The 16,870-nt window shown below is 46.0% G+C and overlaps 1 protein-coding gene across 1 annotated transcript in view; it reads right to left on the bottom strand.

Annotated features, from left to right (window-relative positions):
• Positions 1-5,396: 5,396 nt before the first annotated feature.
• Positions 5,397-16,870, bottom strand: part of SNCG (synuclein, gamma (breast cancer-specific protein 1)) — a 16,288-nt gene continuing 4,814 nt past the window's right edge. Inside the window, exons 2-5 of the mRNA XM_009893033.1 lie at positions 16,387-16,428; positions 15,379-15,506; positions 6,784-6,870; positions 5,397-5,614 (exon numbers count right to left, since the gene is read on the bottom strand). Coding sequence (XP_009891335.1) covers positions 5,594-5,614; positions 6,784-6,870; positions 15,379-15,506; positions 16,387-16,428 — 278 coding nt within the window. The 3' untranslated portion in view covers positions 5,397-5,593. The remainder of the gene's footprint in view (positions 5,615-6,783; positions 6,871-15,378; positions 15,507-16,386; positions 16,429-16,870) is intronic.

Genomic DNA, 16,870 nt, shown 5'->3' with positions numbered 1-16,870 from the left:
TTCCCTCTCGACGGGTCAATTAGCATTTTATTTATATATTCACATCAGGTATCTTTTTCAATTCCTCGCTGATTTCCTTTTCAAGATGATTTTCTTATTTGGATTTGCAAAAACTCAGACAAAAGACACCCAGTATTCCGGGGCTTTGGCATTTTTTGGACAAACCCGAGAACCTAGCAACAACAAAGACATCACAAACAGGCGGATTTCAGCCATTCTCAGCCCCCTTAGCCAGATCGCTGCTGCCTCCATGAACTTTGTGCCGAGTGTTCATGAGAGGAAGGAGGAGGCTCTCCGGCACCCACCAGACAGCTTGTCATGGCTCAAGAGAGGACGTGCCCAGGCTCCAGCTGCGAACACCTTCCAGCTGCCCTCCCGGCTCTTTTCTACCGCTGGGTTTGCAGCTCCAGGGCCCCGCTGATGCTGGCGGGGGTACTCTGCCTGAAAGGGAGGACAGGAGTTTGGGAGAACATTTCAAACTGATGCACGCTTACACTGAGCATTAAACGTGCACCACATTATAGCAACATTTTAGAGGCTCCTGAGCAGTTCAGGTGAATATCGCTCTCTAATTCTGCTCTGACGCCTACCGAGATTACCCCAGCTCCAACTATTTTTCTTCCAAGTGGAAAGCTTTGTTTGGCACTTTGGACTCAATATGGGTGTCTGATCTGTGCCACTGCTTGCTTTACCTCCTGCTCAAAACATTAAGTACCATGAATTCGTGAGTAAAACCTACACTGCTGTCAGCATAGCAGCGTGACTCCTCATCTAATGTAATCCTGTCCTTAGCATGAATACCATTATCCTGATTCCAAGAAAAAAAAAGCAAAGAAAGCAAATTACACTTTCCCGGCAAATTGACACGGCGTGATCATTCTAATGCAGCCCAGAGCAGAGGGAAAAAGGACCTTTGGTATAGTATGTATTTATCCCATATGATGGGACAAATAGTCTGTGCATCGCAGAGTTACAAAACCACATCAGAAAATTAATGGAATGTATTGCATCATCTTTATTCACTTTGTGAATTAACATCACTTTTTTAAAGCTAACATGAAGCATATTGAACCGATGTAGATTAGACCACTCAGATATAAAAAGGATGATTGACCTGAGCAAAAGATGAGGATTTGAATTTCATCTGCTCAGAAATTTGCAGCCATTTATGCCTGAGTTTTCATTTTGTTCTGTTATGAATATTGAAACTACTAAACTAGATCGGATCTATTCCTGGATTTTGTAAAAAACTATTTCTCAAAAGAATTTAACCTTCCCTTGGCCTCTAAAGAGAATAATATCACAAGAGAAACGGTTGAAAGCTTTTCCTGAGACAGACTATTTAAGGAACAGTAAAAGTAAAATAGTAACTTATTTCTAATTATAGATCAATGAACTGAGCGAACTAACCGTATGGCTTTAAATTCATTCCTGTCCTGGTCCAGGCTATAGTCTGACTGACATTTCACTGCCTCTGTCTCCTGACACTGGGTATCCATGATGGGCTCCATGGCTCTCTTGCAAGTGTCACGGGAAGTGTTTGAGCTCACGATGAGCTGGATGCCCCAGCTGGGCATCAGCCCTTCCCGTGACTTCAGCGGGAGTTCTACACACTCGTGGCTGCCCTGGGAAATGCATGGCTGCATTTTCAAGAAAGCCAGCTTTCAAACCTGTGGTCTTCTGAAATGCTGCATCTACGCGATCCTGAACATCTGGGTGAAAAAACAAGCTTTTTCAAGAACTGCTCCTTCTCATGAATCCCAGTCTTTGCTTTGACTTTTTTATGCTTTTCAATAGTCTGTCACCACCGTCAGAGAGGATCTAATCATCACTTGATGGACCTGATGGGCAAGTATTTTGGGATTGTTCATTTTGCCATTGTCAGTTCTCAGCCATGTTGTCTCCTGTTCCTCCTATCCATTGCTTCTTTCCAAATGGGTTTCCTGGTCTTTGATTGCATCAGTCAGTGTGTCCTAAGGTCAAATCAAACCATCTAAAGGTGGAAAGTTAGTTTGGACTTTTACTCCATTCAGCTCTCGGTATCTGCTGAGGCTGCAGACAGAAATCCTGGTTAAGGCCAGCTGGGGTGGGTACCACACTGTGCAGGCAGAGCCACATGCTGGGGTGCCCCTGAAATTTCAGGCTATTCCAAAAAGTATCCCACCTGGTAATGTCGGGGCACATCACTGACATTGCTTGGCCAGAACCCAGATGTCAAAAAGTGTCACCATCGCCAGCAGCACTGTCTGCTCACCTCCAGCGTGTACCTTGTCTCACCGACAGCCTTCGCCCTAGAAAAAGCCTGATTCCCCAGGCTTTTTCTACACATTCTGCACTTTCTCAGTCTGTTCTCTGTGACGAGCAGTCATTTGTGTTTGGTGGAAAAAAACCCAGAAGTGCTTCCTTAAGTGCTAGGAGGACTCGGTGACTCACGGCTCTGGAGCCAGTTGGCAACTCCAAAGCTGCAGTCCAAATAGCTGTGAGTTAAATCTAAGGCACTGCAGAGAAATTAGAAATTGTTCTGGTTTCCTTTCCTTTCCTACCTCTCCTATGGCATCTTTGAGCACCCTCTCACATATCAGTAATGTGAACACCTGATGCAGGTGAGAAGTAATTGATCAGAGCTAGAGCTCATGTTTTACACATGAAAATGGGCAAACAAGGTTAATTAAATGGGAAGCATTGAAATTTATTTGGGTTTTGTTCAATTATAATTCCACCAGGGTTGAGTTTTATCGCTAGGTGTGGTTTCCATCAGCAAGGTAAATGCAATGACATGTCAGGGCTGAAAATCTTTACACAGACCATTCCTGAAGATAACAAAGTGTGCAGTGTTCAACATCCACAGCTGCTAAAAGAGCCTGATATTAGCGTGAAAGGGATGTGATGTTTACATTAAGAAATAGAATTGTTGTAAGAAATAGAACTGCTTGCTGATAAAAGGATATAATTATCATAAGTCATAGGTTAGTCATTTTAAAATCGAACTAAAGCTGTTCTAATCAAGCTAAATTAGCCCTTCCATTCAAATACAGAAATATATTTCTGGGAGGAAAGCAGATCTAATTGATTCTTCATTTACATGGGTGGCAATGTTCTCCAAAAATCATCAGCCAGCTCTGCTTCAAAGCATGACATCCAAACAAGGCCAGTGTACACAGATGTCTTTACCTTCTGGTTTCTGAAGCTTCAGGCAACGCCTAAGTGAAGCGTCCAGTTTCTGCCACCTTCTGGAGCACCGAAGACTAAAACCATGATTAAATACTGGGTTTTTTTTGTGGAGTCTCATGATATCCTGTGGCTTAAGTGTTAGGAAAGAAAAAAAAAAAAAAAAAAGGTCTGGCCTTTAAATTATAAGGGGTAAAAAGTTGAGGAAGTCTTGGCCATCGCCTTAAAATCTGGCACAGGGCTAAGGAAGGACATCAGTGGCCCTATCCCTGGGCTGGCTAGGAGAGCCAAGGGTGTGAGCTGGAATGTAAGCTGAGGGTAATGTCTACAGGAGAGCTTTGTATGTTTTTCTAGGCACACTGAGAGGAAGAAGCACCTTGGCTCTACCCTTCTGGCACAGGGCCGTGCTGTCCACCCAACCTGGGGCTCTGCGTGAGAGAAAAGGCGGAGAAGCGGAGCTGCCGAGATTGCTTCCCTCCCACGCTGGAACCCACCCAAAACAGCAGTGCCAAAGCTTGACAGAGAAACTCTGTGCTGCTAACAGACCTGTGCGAAGTCATGCAGGCAGGGGTTTATCTGACAATTAGAAAGCTGAGATTTAATCTGAGTGGTTTTTTCTGATACGTTATTAACGGTATAGAGTATCTTCTTGTGATATGGTAGGGTTGCAATGCACTCATGAAACAGTTAAAATAAGCTACGTTTCAATTCAGGAAAAAAGTCTCAAAGCGGTGAGAATGTGTGATTGTGTCTATTTTATGCAGAATGGTTTAAAAAAACCCCAACCCTTCAGTTTTTAATTGGGTGCGCTTTAAGTTCAGTTTTAAGGCACGCATTATGCAGAGGTGAAAACAGGACTCTCAGATGAAGTGGGATTTTAAGAAGTGTATTGTTACCTGATTTGCATTTAAATTAGTGGAATGCACATTGACATATTCTGGAGAGAGCTGCCGCTTTCTCTTCTGCATCCCAGAAAAACATCTTTGAAAAATCAGGGCCTGCATGCCCTTTAACCCTTGGCAAAAATGTAATGGGGGGGTGGCGAGGGCTCTCAAAGGCTATGAACTGTATCAGAAAAAATCACTTAATAAAGCTTAACTGCAGTTTTACATGGTAAGTAAGTTTTGCTGTTACAAGGGGGAAGAAACCCAATGTTTTTCAGCATTTTGTTGGTCATTTGTACGGTAAAGTTGAGGCAGCATTTGGCAGCAGCTGTTCATAGCTTGTTGGATCACAGAGGTCTGAGCATGAACACCCAGAGCCATGTCTTATCGATGGACTTACGTCCCTGCCGCGCCTGGCACTGAGCACTGTGTCGTCACAGTGGGATTAAGTTAACAGCTTCTTTGAGAGAGGTATCACACATAGAATGTCCACTTAAATAAATCACAGGGTGAGATGTGTAAAAGAAACACTTGATCGCCCAGACTATGACCTGTCAGCAAACAATTATTTTGCTACTGTTGGCCTCCACCAGCTTTTACCTGGGGCAGAGGGATTCCCAGCATCTCCCTTGCAAAAACACCTTCTGCTGCAGGATGTTTTCTGATGCATCTCCTCCATCCTCCCATTTCTCAGTTTCCTTCCATCACCTCTCGTTACGGTTGTCTGAACACTCGTTCAAAGTACAGACTTCTTTTCCATGTGGTGAACCAAACAGACATACAACAAAGTTTAATTGAATAATTAATAGATAATCTTTTGGCTCATGACAGACCCTCCTACTTCAGGAGAAAGGAGTGTTCACCTTCCTTACCTCTGCCGAGGACGGCTCAGCCCGGCACTTCTGCTCTCCCTGGCTGGGTAGCGGCTGGTCTGAGGAAGCGAAGGGAGAGGAATCATAGAATCGTCTAGGTTGGAAGGGACCTTTAAGATCATGGAGTCCAATCATTAACCTAACACTGCCAAAACCACCACCAAACCATGTCCCTGTGGAACACTGAGGGAGCCGAGGCCTTGTATTTTAATACCACACTTTTACAGGAAGAGTTCATCAGTTTGCAAGGATCAATGTCTAAAACATGCAAATAAAACTGACAAAACAAAAAACTTGTTCAAACACTTTTTTTTTATTAGTTTAAAAAAAAAAATATTTCCACGCTACCTAGAGATCCCAGGTGCCAGTGCGGAGGGCCGCGCGACACGGACCAGTGTGGCCGTCCGAAACACACGAAGCGAGCGGGTGGGGAAGGCAGGGGGGTGGTGGGGAGGGAGACGCACACCCTGCTGCACGGCTGCACTTTACTTACAGTCAGAGGAGTCTGCCTTACATATACGGTACGGTTGGTTTATGGGGGAGGTGAAAGACTACAGAGCTGCATGGAGTTAGTCTATGGAGAGCGGGATTTTCCTGTTGTGGTGTCAGCTAATATTTCCATGTATGCTCTTGGAATGTTCTCTTTTGAGCTCCACGGCCCTAAGTTGATTAATTGCCCTCATTTTCACCCTGTGAGTGAAGACAGACAGGAAAATAGTTAAATATTTCTAGTGGAAAACATATACAAATAAAATTAGGAGAAAAATCAATGCTGGTAGTCACCACATAAAACCCCTTAAACAATGACATAACACTGGCTGCATATGGTGCAGAAAATAAATGACTTATCCCTTCCTCCTGGGAACCAGACACGCTCCCGCTGTAACTCAGGCCCCCCGGGAGAACCAGGGTGTGATTTCGTACACGGTGGAAGCTGAGCTAACGCGGGGCCGGGCTGCCACCGGCTGGAGTGTCCTTCTTTCCGCTCCCAGCTCTGCCTCCCGCCCCGGCACGCAGCCTGGACATTGGCACTTGTGCAGCCATGAAGTCAGCCGGATTAGCAGGGGGCATTTTTGGGACACGCGAGTGCTAGCACTGGCACCCGGGGGGATGGTGGGGGGCGAGTGATGGCTGGCGGAGGGCGGTAGGTGCAACTTAAGACTCTTAGGGAGCTTCAGGCAAGGTGGGGAAACAGTCTGAGCTTTCAGAGATACCAAAAATGGGGGAGTATGGGTGTGCGCAGCACTGTGGGGCTCACGGAGTGGGCAGCCAAAGGCCTCAGCACCCAAATTGTTAAAGGGAATTCCACGTTGGGCTCTAAGAGGTTGTCCACCCTGAGACGGGCATTTGGATCCAGGGCTTCAAAAGGACATTGCAGGTAGAATAGATCAAAACTCAAAAGAACTAATTTAAGTATAGGAAAATCTAGCTTATTGTCTAAAAATCTATAGAAAAATCTAACTTGTTAGCTAAAGCTCTTCTAGAGCACGGCTGCAACCAGGGAAAGGCTATTCCATGTGATGATAAAACCACAGGGTACCATTAACAATGAGATGTGTGTTTATACACCCAAATCAAGCAGCAGTTTAGTCTTTGCGACCTGTCACTCAGGGCAAATTCTTGGTCCCAAAAAAGGAAGTAGCAAAAGTGAGAACCCACGGCTCGGGGTTTGCCAAATAACTCCTGGAAATGGGAGTACTGACGGGGTCCACATGCAGCAGGTCTATGATCACAGAGAATAGAGTGTCCTGGGGGAAACCAGTCACCCAGAGAAAACCCAGGTGTGGTCTCACGAGCCTGACGACCGTGCGGATGAGCCCGGGGACTGTGGGGATGTCAGGGCTGTGGCACCACCTTACCTCGCCGCCTCTGTCGGTGCTTGCCACCATGGACCCCTCTCCCGCTGGCCCCGGCTGCTCGGGCGGCTGCGGCGCTGCCAGGTCCTCCTGCCAAGTCACAAGCGAGATGTTTGTCCTTGCCAGCACACGCAGAGTCATCCCCCTAAGCTCAGACAGACCATTTGAGCAGACTGCGTGAAATGCGTCTGAGCATTACACAGGCGAATAAAATACCGGGTTTAATAGATGGCAAATATTACTGGAAATCCATTTTTTGTGCAGCTTGTGTGAGCAGACATCTATGAAAAAGCAATTCAATTTCTTACAGCCTTGTGTAGGGTCCTTTTCATACAGAAAATCAGTTATTTTTCTGAAGCTTTTCTTCCTGTCACCGAGACCAAACAGAGTTTTGACTCCTTCAGTGTGAAGAAAAGTGGGAGCAACAAATAAATTATTTATGTTATCTCACCTACATTACCTTACCTTCCTCACGCACTCATTGCATAGACTAATGCTACTTTCAGATATAGCAATATCGTGGTGGCAGGCGTTAATGTCACGCCTCAGATAAAATGTCAGTATCAAAGGATAAGCTGTCCTTTCTGTTTGAAGTCCAATCATTTTTCATAGGCACTTTGAGCTCTTCTACCTGCTTCCTCACATCTTTCAGCTACCTTCTTATTCAAAGAAGAAGGGAGAAGATTTCATTACCAGGCAGTTACTTTAAACGTGATTTTGCCACATGGGAAGAGAAGACAAAAATCCTGACTGTACTGGCTGTGACTGAGAGAGCGCAGAAACGCACCTTGGTGGAACCAGGCGGCAAGAGCAGGGGGAAGCAGAAAAAGCAGGACCTCTACAGTCCAGCCCCAAATGAGCAGGGAACTCTGCTAAAATTACAGAGCTCCTCTGCTCCCTTTGAGCACACACGCCCAGCAATATCCCTGAATTTTTACTTTCTTTTCCCACGTAAAGTCAGGGCCACCGCAGAAGGAACCTGAGACTTGCATATTGCATAAAGGGAAAGTCAATTTTGTATGCAAGGGAGATATATCATTTGAATTTCAATATTTCAGAAACACGAGGCCACCACTTTCCCTGGTGCCGCTGTTGATGCAGTGCAAATTAAATGTCCCTGTCAAACCTACTGGAAACAGAACTGTATGCTCCATGCGTTTTGGGAGACTCCACTCTTCATTGTCCAGTCACCACTGTTCTCACCATTAGGAGAACACCCCTGCTGCTTTTGGGACTGAATTAGGGAAGAAGAGGCGATGTGGGATAAAAAGGAAAAAAATGACAGAGAGTTACATAGATATAATGTAGATCCCATGAAAATTTAAGCTGGAAATTGGACTTCAGGTCCATTTTTGGCAGGAAGGGGAGCCGGGAGATGGAAGCACTGCAACCTGGTTGTCCTGCCGTAGGCTTCCTGCTCTCCACGCAAGCTACCGCAAGAGATTGATCCACCAAAGAATGAAAATGGCAAAAACCCGAGCTGCGGTCGAGTGCTTATGTCTGTCACAGCTACAGACATTCCCTTTACCTCCCTGCCGAGAGTCAGTCAATTTGTTTATGGCACGAGCCACGCACTGGGACTGTCTCCATATGAGAAGCACAATGTGATTATATATTGTTTTTTTTCTCTAAGAAATGCGCCCTCAATTTGCATCACATTGTTGGCTGAAGTGATTCTTGCTGGTATCAGCCTGGTCTGTGTTAAGAAAGCCCGGGTAACCTAATGACATCAAATTGCACACATCATGGAGACCAGTTTCTGGTCTCCAGCTGCAGGCGCAGCAGGGACGCGAGGCTGCCGGGGACACGGCAACGCTCTGACGGAGCCACTTAGCCACAGCCGTTCCGAAATGAGTGAACTCTCCTGCTGGCAGCAAACAGAGCTCGCTACCCTGAATTTATGGAGGCTGATGCGGCCTCAGGATCCAGTCTGTGGCTTTAAAACACTACATGAGTATAGAGCCATAAAAAAAGGACTACGCCTTGTAACTCAACAGTGCACATTAGGTCAAAGCAGCTAAATAGCCTCAAATTGTATTTTGAAGGTTTACAAGCAAGTTTTTGGACTGTTAGGTGGAAAGAGAAGAAATCTGCAGTGCAAGCTGATGACCATAGCTGCAACAACAGGCGCCTCACAGTTTTTTTTGCAGGTGGGGTTACCAGCTGCCTGTGAAATCCTAAAGGTGAATCAAAGGCGACCGCTGAAGGCCCCAAGCTGTGTTGGGAAAGCTCGGGGACAGCTCACAGGAACACAAGGACAAATGCAGTGCACCCCATCTTTCTTACAGGGCATGACCACGTACTCTTCCAGTGGGCAAGGAGCTCAGCTCTGGGAGATGTGGAAACAGGCAAGGAAAAGTGGATCCCTTCCTCAGGACCATCCTCAGGACACTGCATCCAAGAATGATGGGTGGGCGGAAGAATCCCTGTTCAGCTATTGTGCTACTTATTATATTCCTTAAATCTCTGCCAAGACTCTGCTCCAGAAGGATTAAAGTGACTCATCCATCTATTTTTAGAAAGGGAAGCAACCATGTTTCTGGAGAGCATTTCTAAACTGTGGTGGAGGAACCGGCACAATGGCAGGATGGAGAGGTGTCAGGCCGTGTTGGAGATGTCGCCTCACAGCCTTTTTCTCACGCGCTTCCCACCCTGCCCAGAATAGCGAGCATGAGATGAGGAAGGGCTGCATTCTTCAGCGGGGCGTCAGCTGGCCGGGGAGTTCAGTGACTAGTCGAGAAAACAATATACAGGGGAAGACCACGTGATATAAGGGTCTTCACTTTGGATGGAGAGACAGAAATTCCCGAGTCCCAACCCCAGCTGTAACAGTGACTCACAGCGTGATGCTGGGCAAGAAAGCAAAGGTGGCAATCCAGCTTCCCTGGAGGACAGAGAGAACTTTGCCATTCCTTTCGGTGTTCATCTCCTCATTAAAAGGGATAAAATGTTCTAAGGGAAAGGCATGTTGCAACCATGAAGTGATTAATAACACTCCTCCCGCTCTTAAACGGCAAGCAGCTTATTTTTTTCCCCTCAGAAATTATGTATCGTCTTAGACAAAGTATTTAAAATGAAAAAGATTATTTAGTTTGTTATGAGCAGTTTTCTTATGCTTTTGGGGGGCAGGGTTGAATCTTTTTGGCTAGAAAATAGAGAAAAGTGAGTAACATAATAATTAAGTGAAACACAGGACTTCAGAATTCATTACAGGAATACCATGCAAGATTTTACATTTTATATATACATAAAAATATATTTTTATGTAGATTATATATACTGTAGAATATTTTACTAAGGTTATGAAACATAGTTACATATTCAGATACCACTAATGAAAAACTCAACAAATTAGGAACTGTCATTTATAAAAATATTCCTGCACAATGTTAGGGGGTCTTAAATAGAGCATACTATAGGCTTCTGGGCTCAGATATTTTAGTATGTTTTTTAAAAACAGATTTTAAAAGTCCACAGATTTTGCAAAAAAAAATAATTACAATTTGATTCTTCATATTTTTCTATTTCACAGGTTTGATGAAATTCCCTTTTTCAGCTCAGCAACTGTGAAATGTTCCGCTGGCTGAGCCCATACATGAAATGGAATTTATATTTCTATTCATATTATGTTATAGGCCAGTGAGGGTTTTCTTTTGTCATCCCCAAAAACTCTGAGATAAACAAGCTTATTGGGATTATCTTCTTTATCTAGCAGACAAAGCATGCAGAGTCTAAATGTTGTATGCTTGAACACTGCTCATCAAGAACTCAACAAATGCAGTGGCAAGCAAGACTTCTTTTTTTATTAATATTATTTTAAGGCTGTAAAACCGGAGAGGTGCACTGGCAACCTAATCTGCTACAAGTTTAACAGCCTGCAATGGGACATCAGTTGCATAAGGCGGAGAGAGGCTCAGCCTCCTGTCTCGCTCCTGACCTTGGGCGTTGGAGGAAAAGCAATGCTACTTGGCACTATCCCCAAACCACTCCCTTGTAAGCCCTCAGGCAACCTGACAGCTCCTATGGACGGGCTGTCCTGGGATGGGTTTCGGGCTGACTGTGCTCAGAGTGATGCTGACAACTCTGATTAAGAGGTCAACCCATGATTAAAGTGGACCCACCGACAGGACAGACAGACGGGCATGCAGGATTCCTGTCTTACCCTACAAATCCAGGTGGCTTCTTGGGGTAGCTTTGTTTTCATCCAGCTCACAGCCAGACTCTCTTAGGGTTTCCTGGGGCTGCTTATACAAATAATACATATTTAATAATGTTTACATTATTGTCCTACAGGATTACTGGGACACAGCCTTTAGCCATGAAGCGCACACACAGTCTTGTAGACTTTAAGGTTTCACTGGTGCCACTTGCTCAGCTATTCTGCATGTGAAAAAGGGACGCCTGGATGCACTAACGAGCAGAGAAGAAGTGCCTGTAGGCAGAGTACCCCATCCTGTGCCACTTCTGCAGTCTCCCCTGCTCCATGGGATGCTGAAGGATACCATCGGGATGCATCACGGCATCAGTGAAGCTCAAATACGAAGGATGCAGCTTGAGTACAAAGGCGAAGAGTTTCGACTATTTATTCTACTTAATTGTAAGGCAGTTCAGCTGTTGATTTCCCTGCTTCTCCCGCTTAGCAGCTCTGCCCTCGGTGGCCTCTCAGATGCCACTGGTTACTCCCTCTTAGCGGCACTCGCCCTGCCCAAACTAACTTCAGCAAGGTCACTCCTCAGTTTCTGCTTCTAATTCCTCCAGTGCGACTGTCTGAGTGCCGGTGGCATCACAGGGTTTAAGTGAACAGAATTAAGGCCATGAACATCAACTGTCCACATTCAAAATGTACAGTGGTTATGAAAGCGATAAGCTGCGTTATGGGTATGGTACATGTGCGCTAGATCAAGTGCAGACAGAAACGATGCGATCCAACGAACACGCCCAGCGGTTGCACATAACTGACAACTGCTCAAATAATTAATGGAGTGAAATAACAAAAAGATCAAACGCAATTCAAAATGACAGAGCCGTGAACTGACAACTATACCACATAAAAACTGACAGGGCAAAGGAAGAGCTGGGTGGAGGGCGCAGGGACGCATCAGTTACTGGGGAAATTCCTCCAGCCCCCGAGGGATGTTTTGTGAGTGTGTGTATGTACACGCGCTCGTTCCCAACCACGTGGTGTCTGCAATGCAGCAAACTTTGTGCTGTGTCATGCAGACAGAGAATTAATCCTCTTCAAGGCAGGGATATTTAGTGGGTGGTTATCTCACTGACATCCCTCAGCGCCCACCCCAGGGACTGGGATGGGGGCAGAGCCACAGACAAAGCACGTTACTGATGGGTCTCATTTCTTTGCTTATCAGAAAAATTGTGGAGGGTTTACAGTCTTTTAACTTACGGATTTTTTACTTAATACTTAAAAACTCCTCCAGAACAGTCAATACTTTCTTGTACTCAGTCAGCAGTGACCAGGCTGATGGCAAAGCCCTACCAGGCGAAGCCAATGCTACTCGAGGTTGCTCTCATCTGGCACTTGGCACCCCTCCGTAGGCACAGAGTTACCTCAGCCCCATTTCCTTCTGGCTGGCTCCGAGCGCTCCCACCGAGGACAGCAAGGAGCAGCGGGCTGCCAACCGCCCCACGTGTGTCTGCATTTTGGTGCCTGCCGTGTTCCACGAAGGGCTGGATTCCTCCCCATGGCCAAAGTTGCCATCTGATACACCCGCAGAGCTCAGCCGCCCCGTGGCTACTGCTCCGAGCAAAACTTAATCCAGAATCCTTAGAGTTCCCTGCTCCTTGCTAGCGTGTGTCTGTCACTGATCCCAGCTGTCAAATGCACATATTAAATGTCAACAAGCTCTCCATAATTGATATTAATACTGGGAATGCTGAGCTGGGACATGCCTCCTAGGCCACTCGACTCCCCGGATTCAATCCCATAGCACTGCTCGATGCTTACCACTTAGATCCCCTTTGCTTTGACCAACCCCTCTATAAAGTCAGCAGGGGACAATACTGGAGACAGTTGAAATAGAAATAAGGCACTAGCAACTGCTCGTTGCAATTAAGGAGGAGGAGGAGGATGGGGTGCAGCATGAGCAAGTCTCAGGACTGGATACAACAGCTCTCCTAAACTTCAGGGGCTGTAACGCTTGTGTATAATTTCAGGAGTGCAAGATTTTAAGAGGAGATATTTATTTTTTAAACATCGAACTGCTATACGTTATCACTCTTCATCTATCTCCAGTGGCTCTCCCAAATCCATTACAGTGCCTGGTGCTGCTCTTGGCAGCCTCTGGCCCTATTTCCATTAGCAAATTGAGCAGCACAATAGGAGCAGATCTGGAGAGAAACCAGCTGGTGCCCAGAACCCAGCACAACCCCTCCCTCTGGCACAGCTCTGGCCCCATGGCCATTAACCCATTAGCAGTTGGGATGCACTCAGAGCTCCATCTTCCGTGTCATTGCTATCCAAAAGGTGTCTAGTGGATACAACTGAAGTACAGTGAGTGAGGATGACTAGAGGATTTGCCCTCCTAATTTAAGATGAATTAAAACGCTAGAGTATATAACCCCTCTCTTTCACAGAAACAAACATTTTTGTCGAATTTCTCTCTCCTGAGACTTCTTTTGCCTTGCTTTTCTCCTCCTGTTTTCATTCTGATGCCCACCTCTGCTGTTTGGCGTGACACCATGATACTGTATCCAAAGCGGTTTCCTGGCTCCCTCATTTAGTCTGCCCTTCGGCATGGGACACATCCCACCTTTTTTTCTTCTTGATCAGTCCCCGCTTTAACTCTAAGCAGGTGGACATTGGCAGAAGATGCCAGAATGACAGCACAGACAAAGCAGACAATGCTTTAACCCTATGGAAAACTCACAGCTTTTGTATATTGCCTGCAGTCTGCATAATCTTGAACCATGACTTGGATGAAGGAATCACTGATTTTCTAAGGGACAACCTGCTTAAGGATGGAAACAGATAACATTGACTGGTTTGAGCTGTGAAATTACCGCCTGTAAGTTGTAGATCATCAGTCTTTGAGGGGAGGGCTCTCATTAGGACTGGAGGGAAAGAGGATTGCTGCTGCTCCTTCCTTGCCAGAAGGGGAGACAGTTTGCTGTCTGCAGGATGGATTCCTACCATCAGCAAACTCCTAGCTCTCCTGGGTCAACCACCCTGTGCCCGGTCAAGTCAAAAGGTATGAGGGGGTAGTCTGGCCCCACAGAATTAGGAATCACTGGTTGCACTCCTGCAGCCTAATGGCTGTTCCCTGTGGGAACAGAGATTAATCTTATCCTAAGGGCTTAGCAGAACTTCTGCATCTGCCCTTTTCACATGCTTTCAGGAGGACGTTTTGCGTCACTCGTATCTGCTGTTCTCCTCTTTTGTTAGGCTATTCTCTCAGGATTTATATGGTGTGTAGAAGTTTTGTTTCACATCACAATGCATTTACGTGCAGGTCAGGAAATTCATCAGCCAACTGTCTGAACAATTAAAACAATTTTGGCCAGCCTCGCTTCGCTTTAATTCTGGGTTTGTTATGACTCATCTAGCTCATGTCGCTACCAACGCTATTGACCACAGCTCCCTAAAGAGGGGCAACGCAGCAGGGTTTACCAAAGAGCTGCCAAGAATAACCCTCATGTTCTGTACCAACGGTTGCTGTTTGTTACCACCCGGTGAAAGCATCTTCTCTAATGATCAACTTTGCCTTCATCTGGGGAGCTGTTCTGCTCCTTCACATGCCCCTTAATCCCCTGACTCGAAGCAACCCAGTTTGTCAAATTAGGCTGGAGGACAGAAGACGCCTTGTCTGAATCTGGCTTAATCTGTGCACAGTTTGGGTCACACGGCCTTTATCAACAAGCGCTTGGTTGTTGTCAAAATGTGCACAAAGCAGAGCAGGAGGGTCAAGCTCTCTGCTGGGACCGGGCTTTGCTAGAATTGCTGCCGCCCTCTGCTGCCTGCAGAGCTGCCGGGGTGAAGGCTGCGTGTTGCACAGCCACCGGCCAGGTGTGAGGCGAAGCACTGAGCTCCCGCTCCTTCACACCCGGCACATCCCAGAGCTCTGACTCCGGCCAGATGCTCACCACAGCCCAGTTATATTCCTACCCTGGAAATAATGCTTTCCTACATTCATAAAAGAACAGGGAGCCGGGCTTTTGCCAGCAGTGCCCACTGATGGGACAAGAGAAAATGGGCACAAATTGATCAACGCGTCCATCTGAACGCAAGAAGACACTTTTTTTCCTGTGAGGGTGGTCAAATGCTGGCACAGGTAGCCCAGAGAGATTGCGGAGTCTCCATCCGTGGAGATGTTCAAAACCCAGCTGGACACAGTCCTGGGCAACCTGCTCTCATTGACCTTAAGGGGGTTGGACTAGTTGATCTCAAGAGGTCCCTTCCAAACTAAACAATTCTGTAATTATATATTACGTATTGTACAACAATATTAAGCATTATATAAAAGCAGGTATTGCTGAAAGACTCTCATTTAATAGGTAAAACCATCAACTCAATGTTTGCAGTATTTTAAGTGCATTCCAAAGATGGCTCTTCTGTCCTGCACATCAACAAAGAAACAAACATACCTTTTTGACAACTCCTGTGGTGGCCACGATGGTCTCTGCTCCTTCTACAGTCTTGTTTGCCACTGTGTTCACACTGGCTACTACTGCTTCTCCCACCACATTGGCCTGCTCTTTGGTCTTCTCAGCAACTGGAATTTAAACAAAAGCAGAAAGTCAATGAGCACTGCCAAAAGGCTGTGAAATTCACCGGGACCGATTGCAAATGATTGCACCAAGGTAACGGAAGAAATCGGCCCTGGTACAGTCCATATTTGGATTTTTTTATATGACATCATGTCTGATTTTGGATCACGTACGTGAAGGTTTTGTCTGACTCAAAATGCTGCTCAGAGAGCAGCGCTGCAGCCTGTCAGTCTTTGTGGGCAACTGGAGAATGAAAAATTCTCTGTAAGATGCTAAGAGACAGCTGTGCAAATAAGGTACTTCACATTGCAGACTGCGTATGACCTCTCCCCAGTTACCTTTTGTTTGATTTAATACACCTGGGTAGACAAAAAAAAAGTAATTCAGTCATGAAATTCTCCAGGGAAAGTGTCCATTAATCTCTCTTCAAGGCAGTCCAGACGGCTGCCCTGCCTTGAAGCTTGGGATACCTGGAAGGATCCCTTAGGGTCTCTGACTCTGTGACTGCCTGACAGGAGTCTCCCAAAGGCCACAGTTTTGGCCCGACAGGACCCACTGCAAGCAAATCCTCTCTGCATGCTGGGCAGCACTCTTGGCATTGCGAAATGTCTAAATTGCTGTGAATCAGCTGAGCCTGCCAAGTAACATTTGTTAGATTATTTTGACCTGCTCTACTGATTAAATATTTTCTACCATCCACGTGGACTGCAGATGCCAGATCCTGAACCATCGCTCCTGGCAAGCATTCTCCATTCATCAAATGGAAGGTCACACAGATCAGCAGTATCCCCCAGAGACCTTCCATTTGTCAGGAACGATGGCCTTGTCGAGAGGTCCAGCAACACATCACAGAATTCCACATCCCTCTCAGGGCTGTGCTCTTACCTGAGGTCACACTTTGCACTACGCCTTCCTTGGTTTTGGTACCTGTGAAAGGAAACACATGGTCCATCAGTGCTACCTGGCAAAGAACCCCCTGGTTTCTGGGCACGGACAGCGTTCTGTTCTTACTAGGTGTGGTGGGGACCTGTGGTGCTGTTAGGACATGAGCCATTTGTAGAGGCGGCAGAAGGCACCAGCTTCCCTCCCCAATAAAGTCAATGAGTCCCCTTTTGTTGTGGGTTAGAGAACTTCAACCGCAAATTGTCTGGGGATGTCTAGACCTGAAAAAATCTTGATTATACCATGACGAAGTATGAAAAATTGTCCCTGGAATGTTTCCAAAATGAAAAGAACAGTTGAGTAGAGCTAAATCAATGTTGGGCTAATTGTAAAAATGAATGTATATTAAGTCACCTGATAAAATTTCAGCTACTTCTGTCTTTCAAGACAAGGAGTCACGTCCGTTACTGTCCCCTGCCTTTCAGCA

The sequence above is a fragment of the Charadrius vociferus genome, unplaced genomic scaffold (assembly GCF_000708025.1).
Source record: "Charadrius vociferus isolate BGI_N301 unplaced genomic scaffold, ASM70802v2 scaffold429, whole genome shotgun sequence".
Classification (NCBI taxonomy): Eukaryota; Metazoa; Chordata; class Aves; order Charadriiformes; family Charadriidae; genus Charadrius; species Charadrius vociferus.
This window is presented reverse-complemented; position numbering and strand designations above follow the sequence as displayed.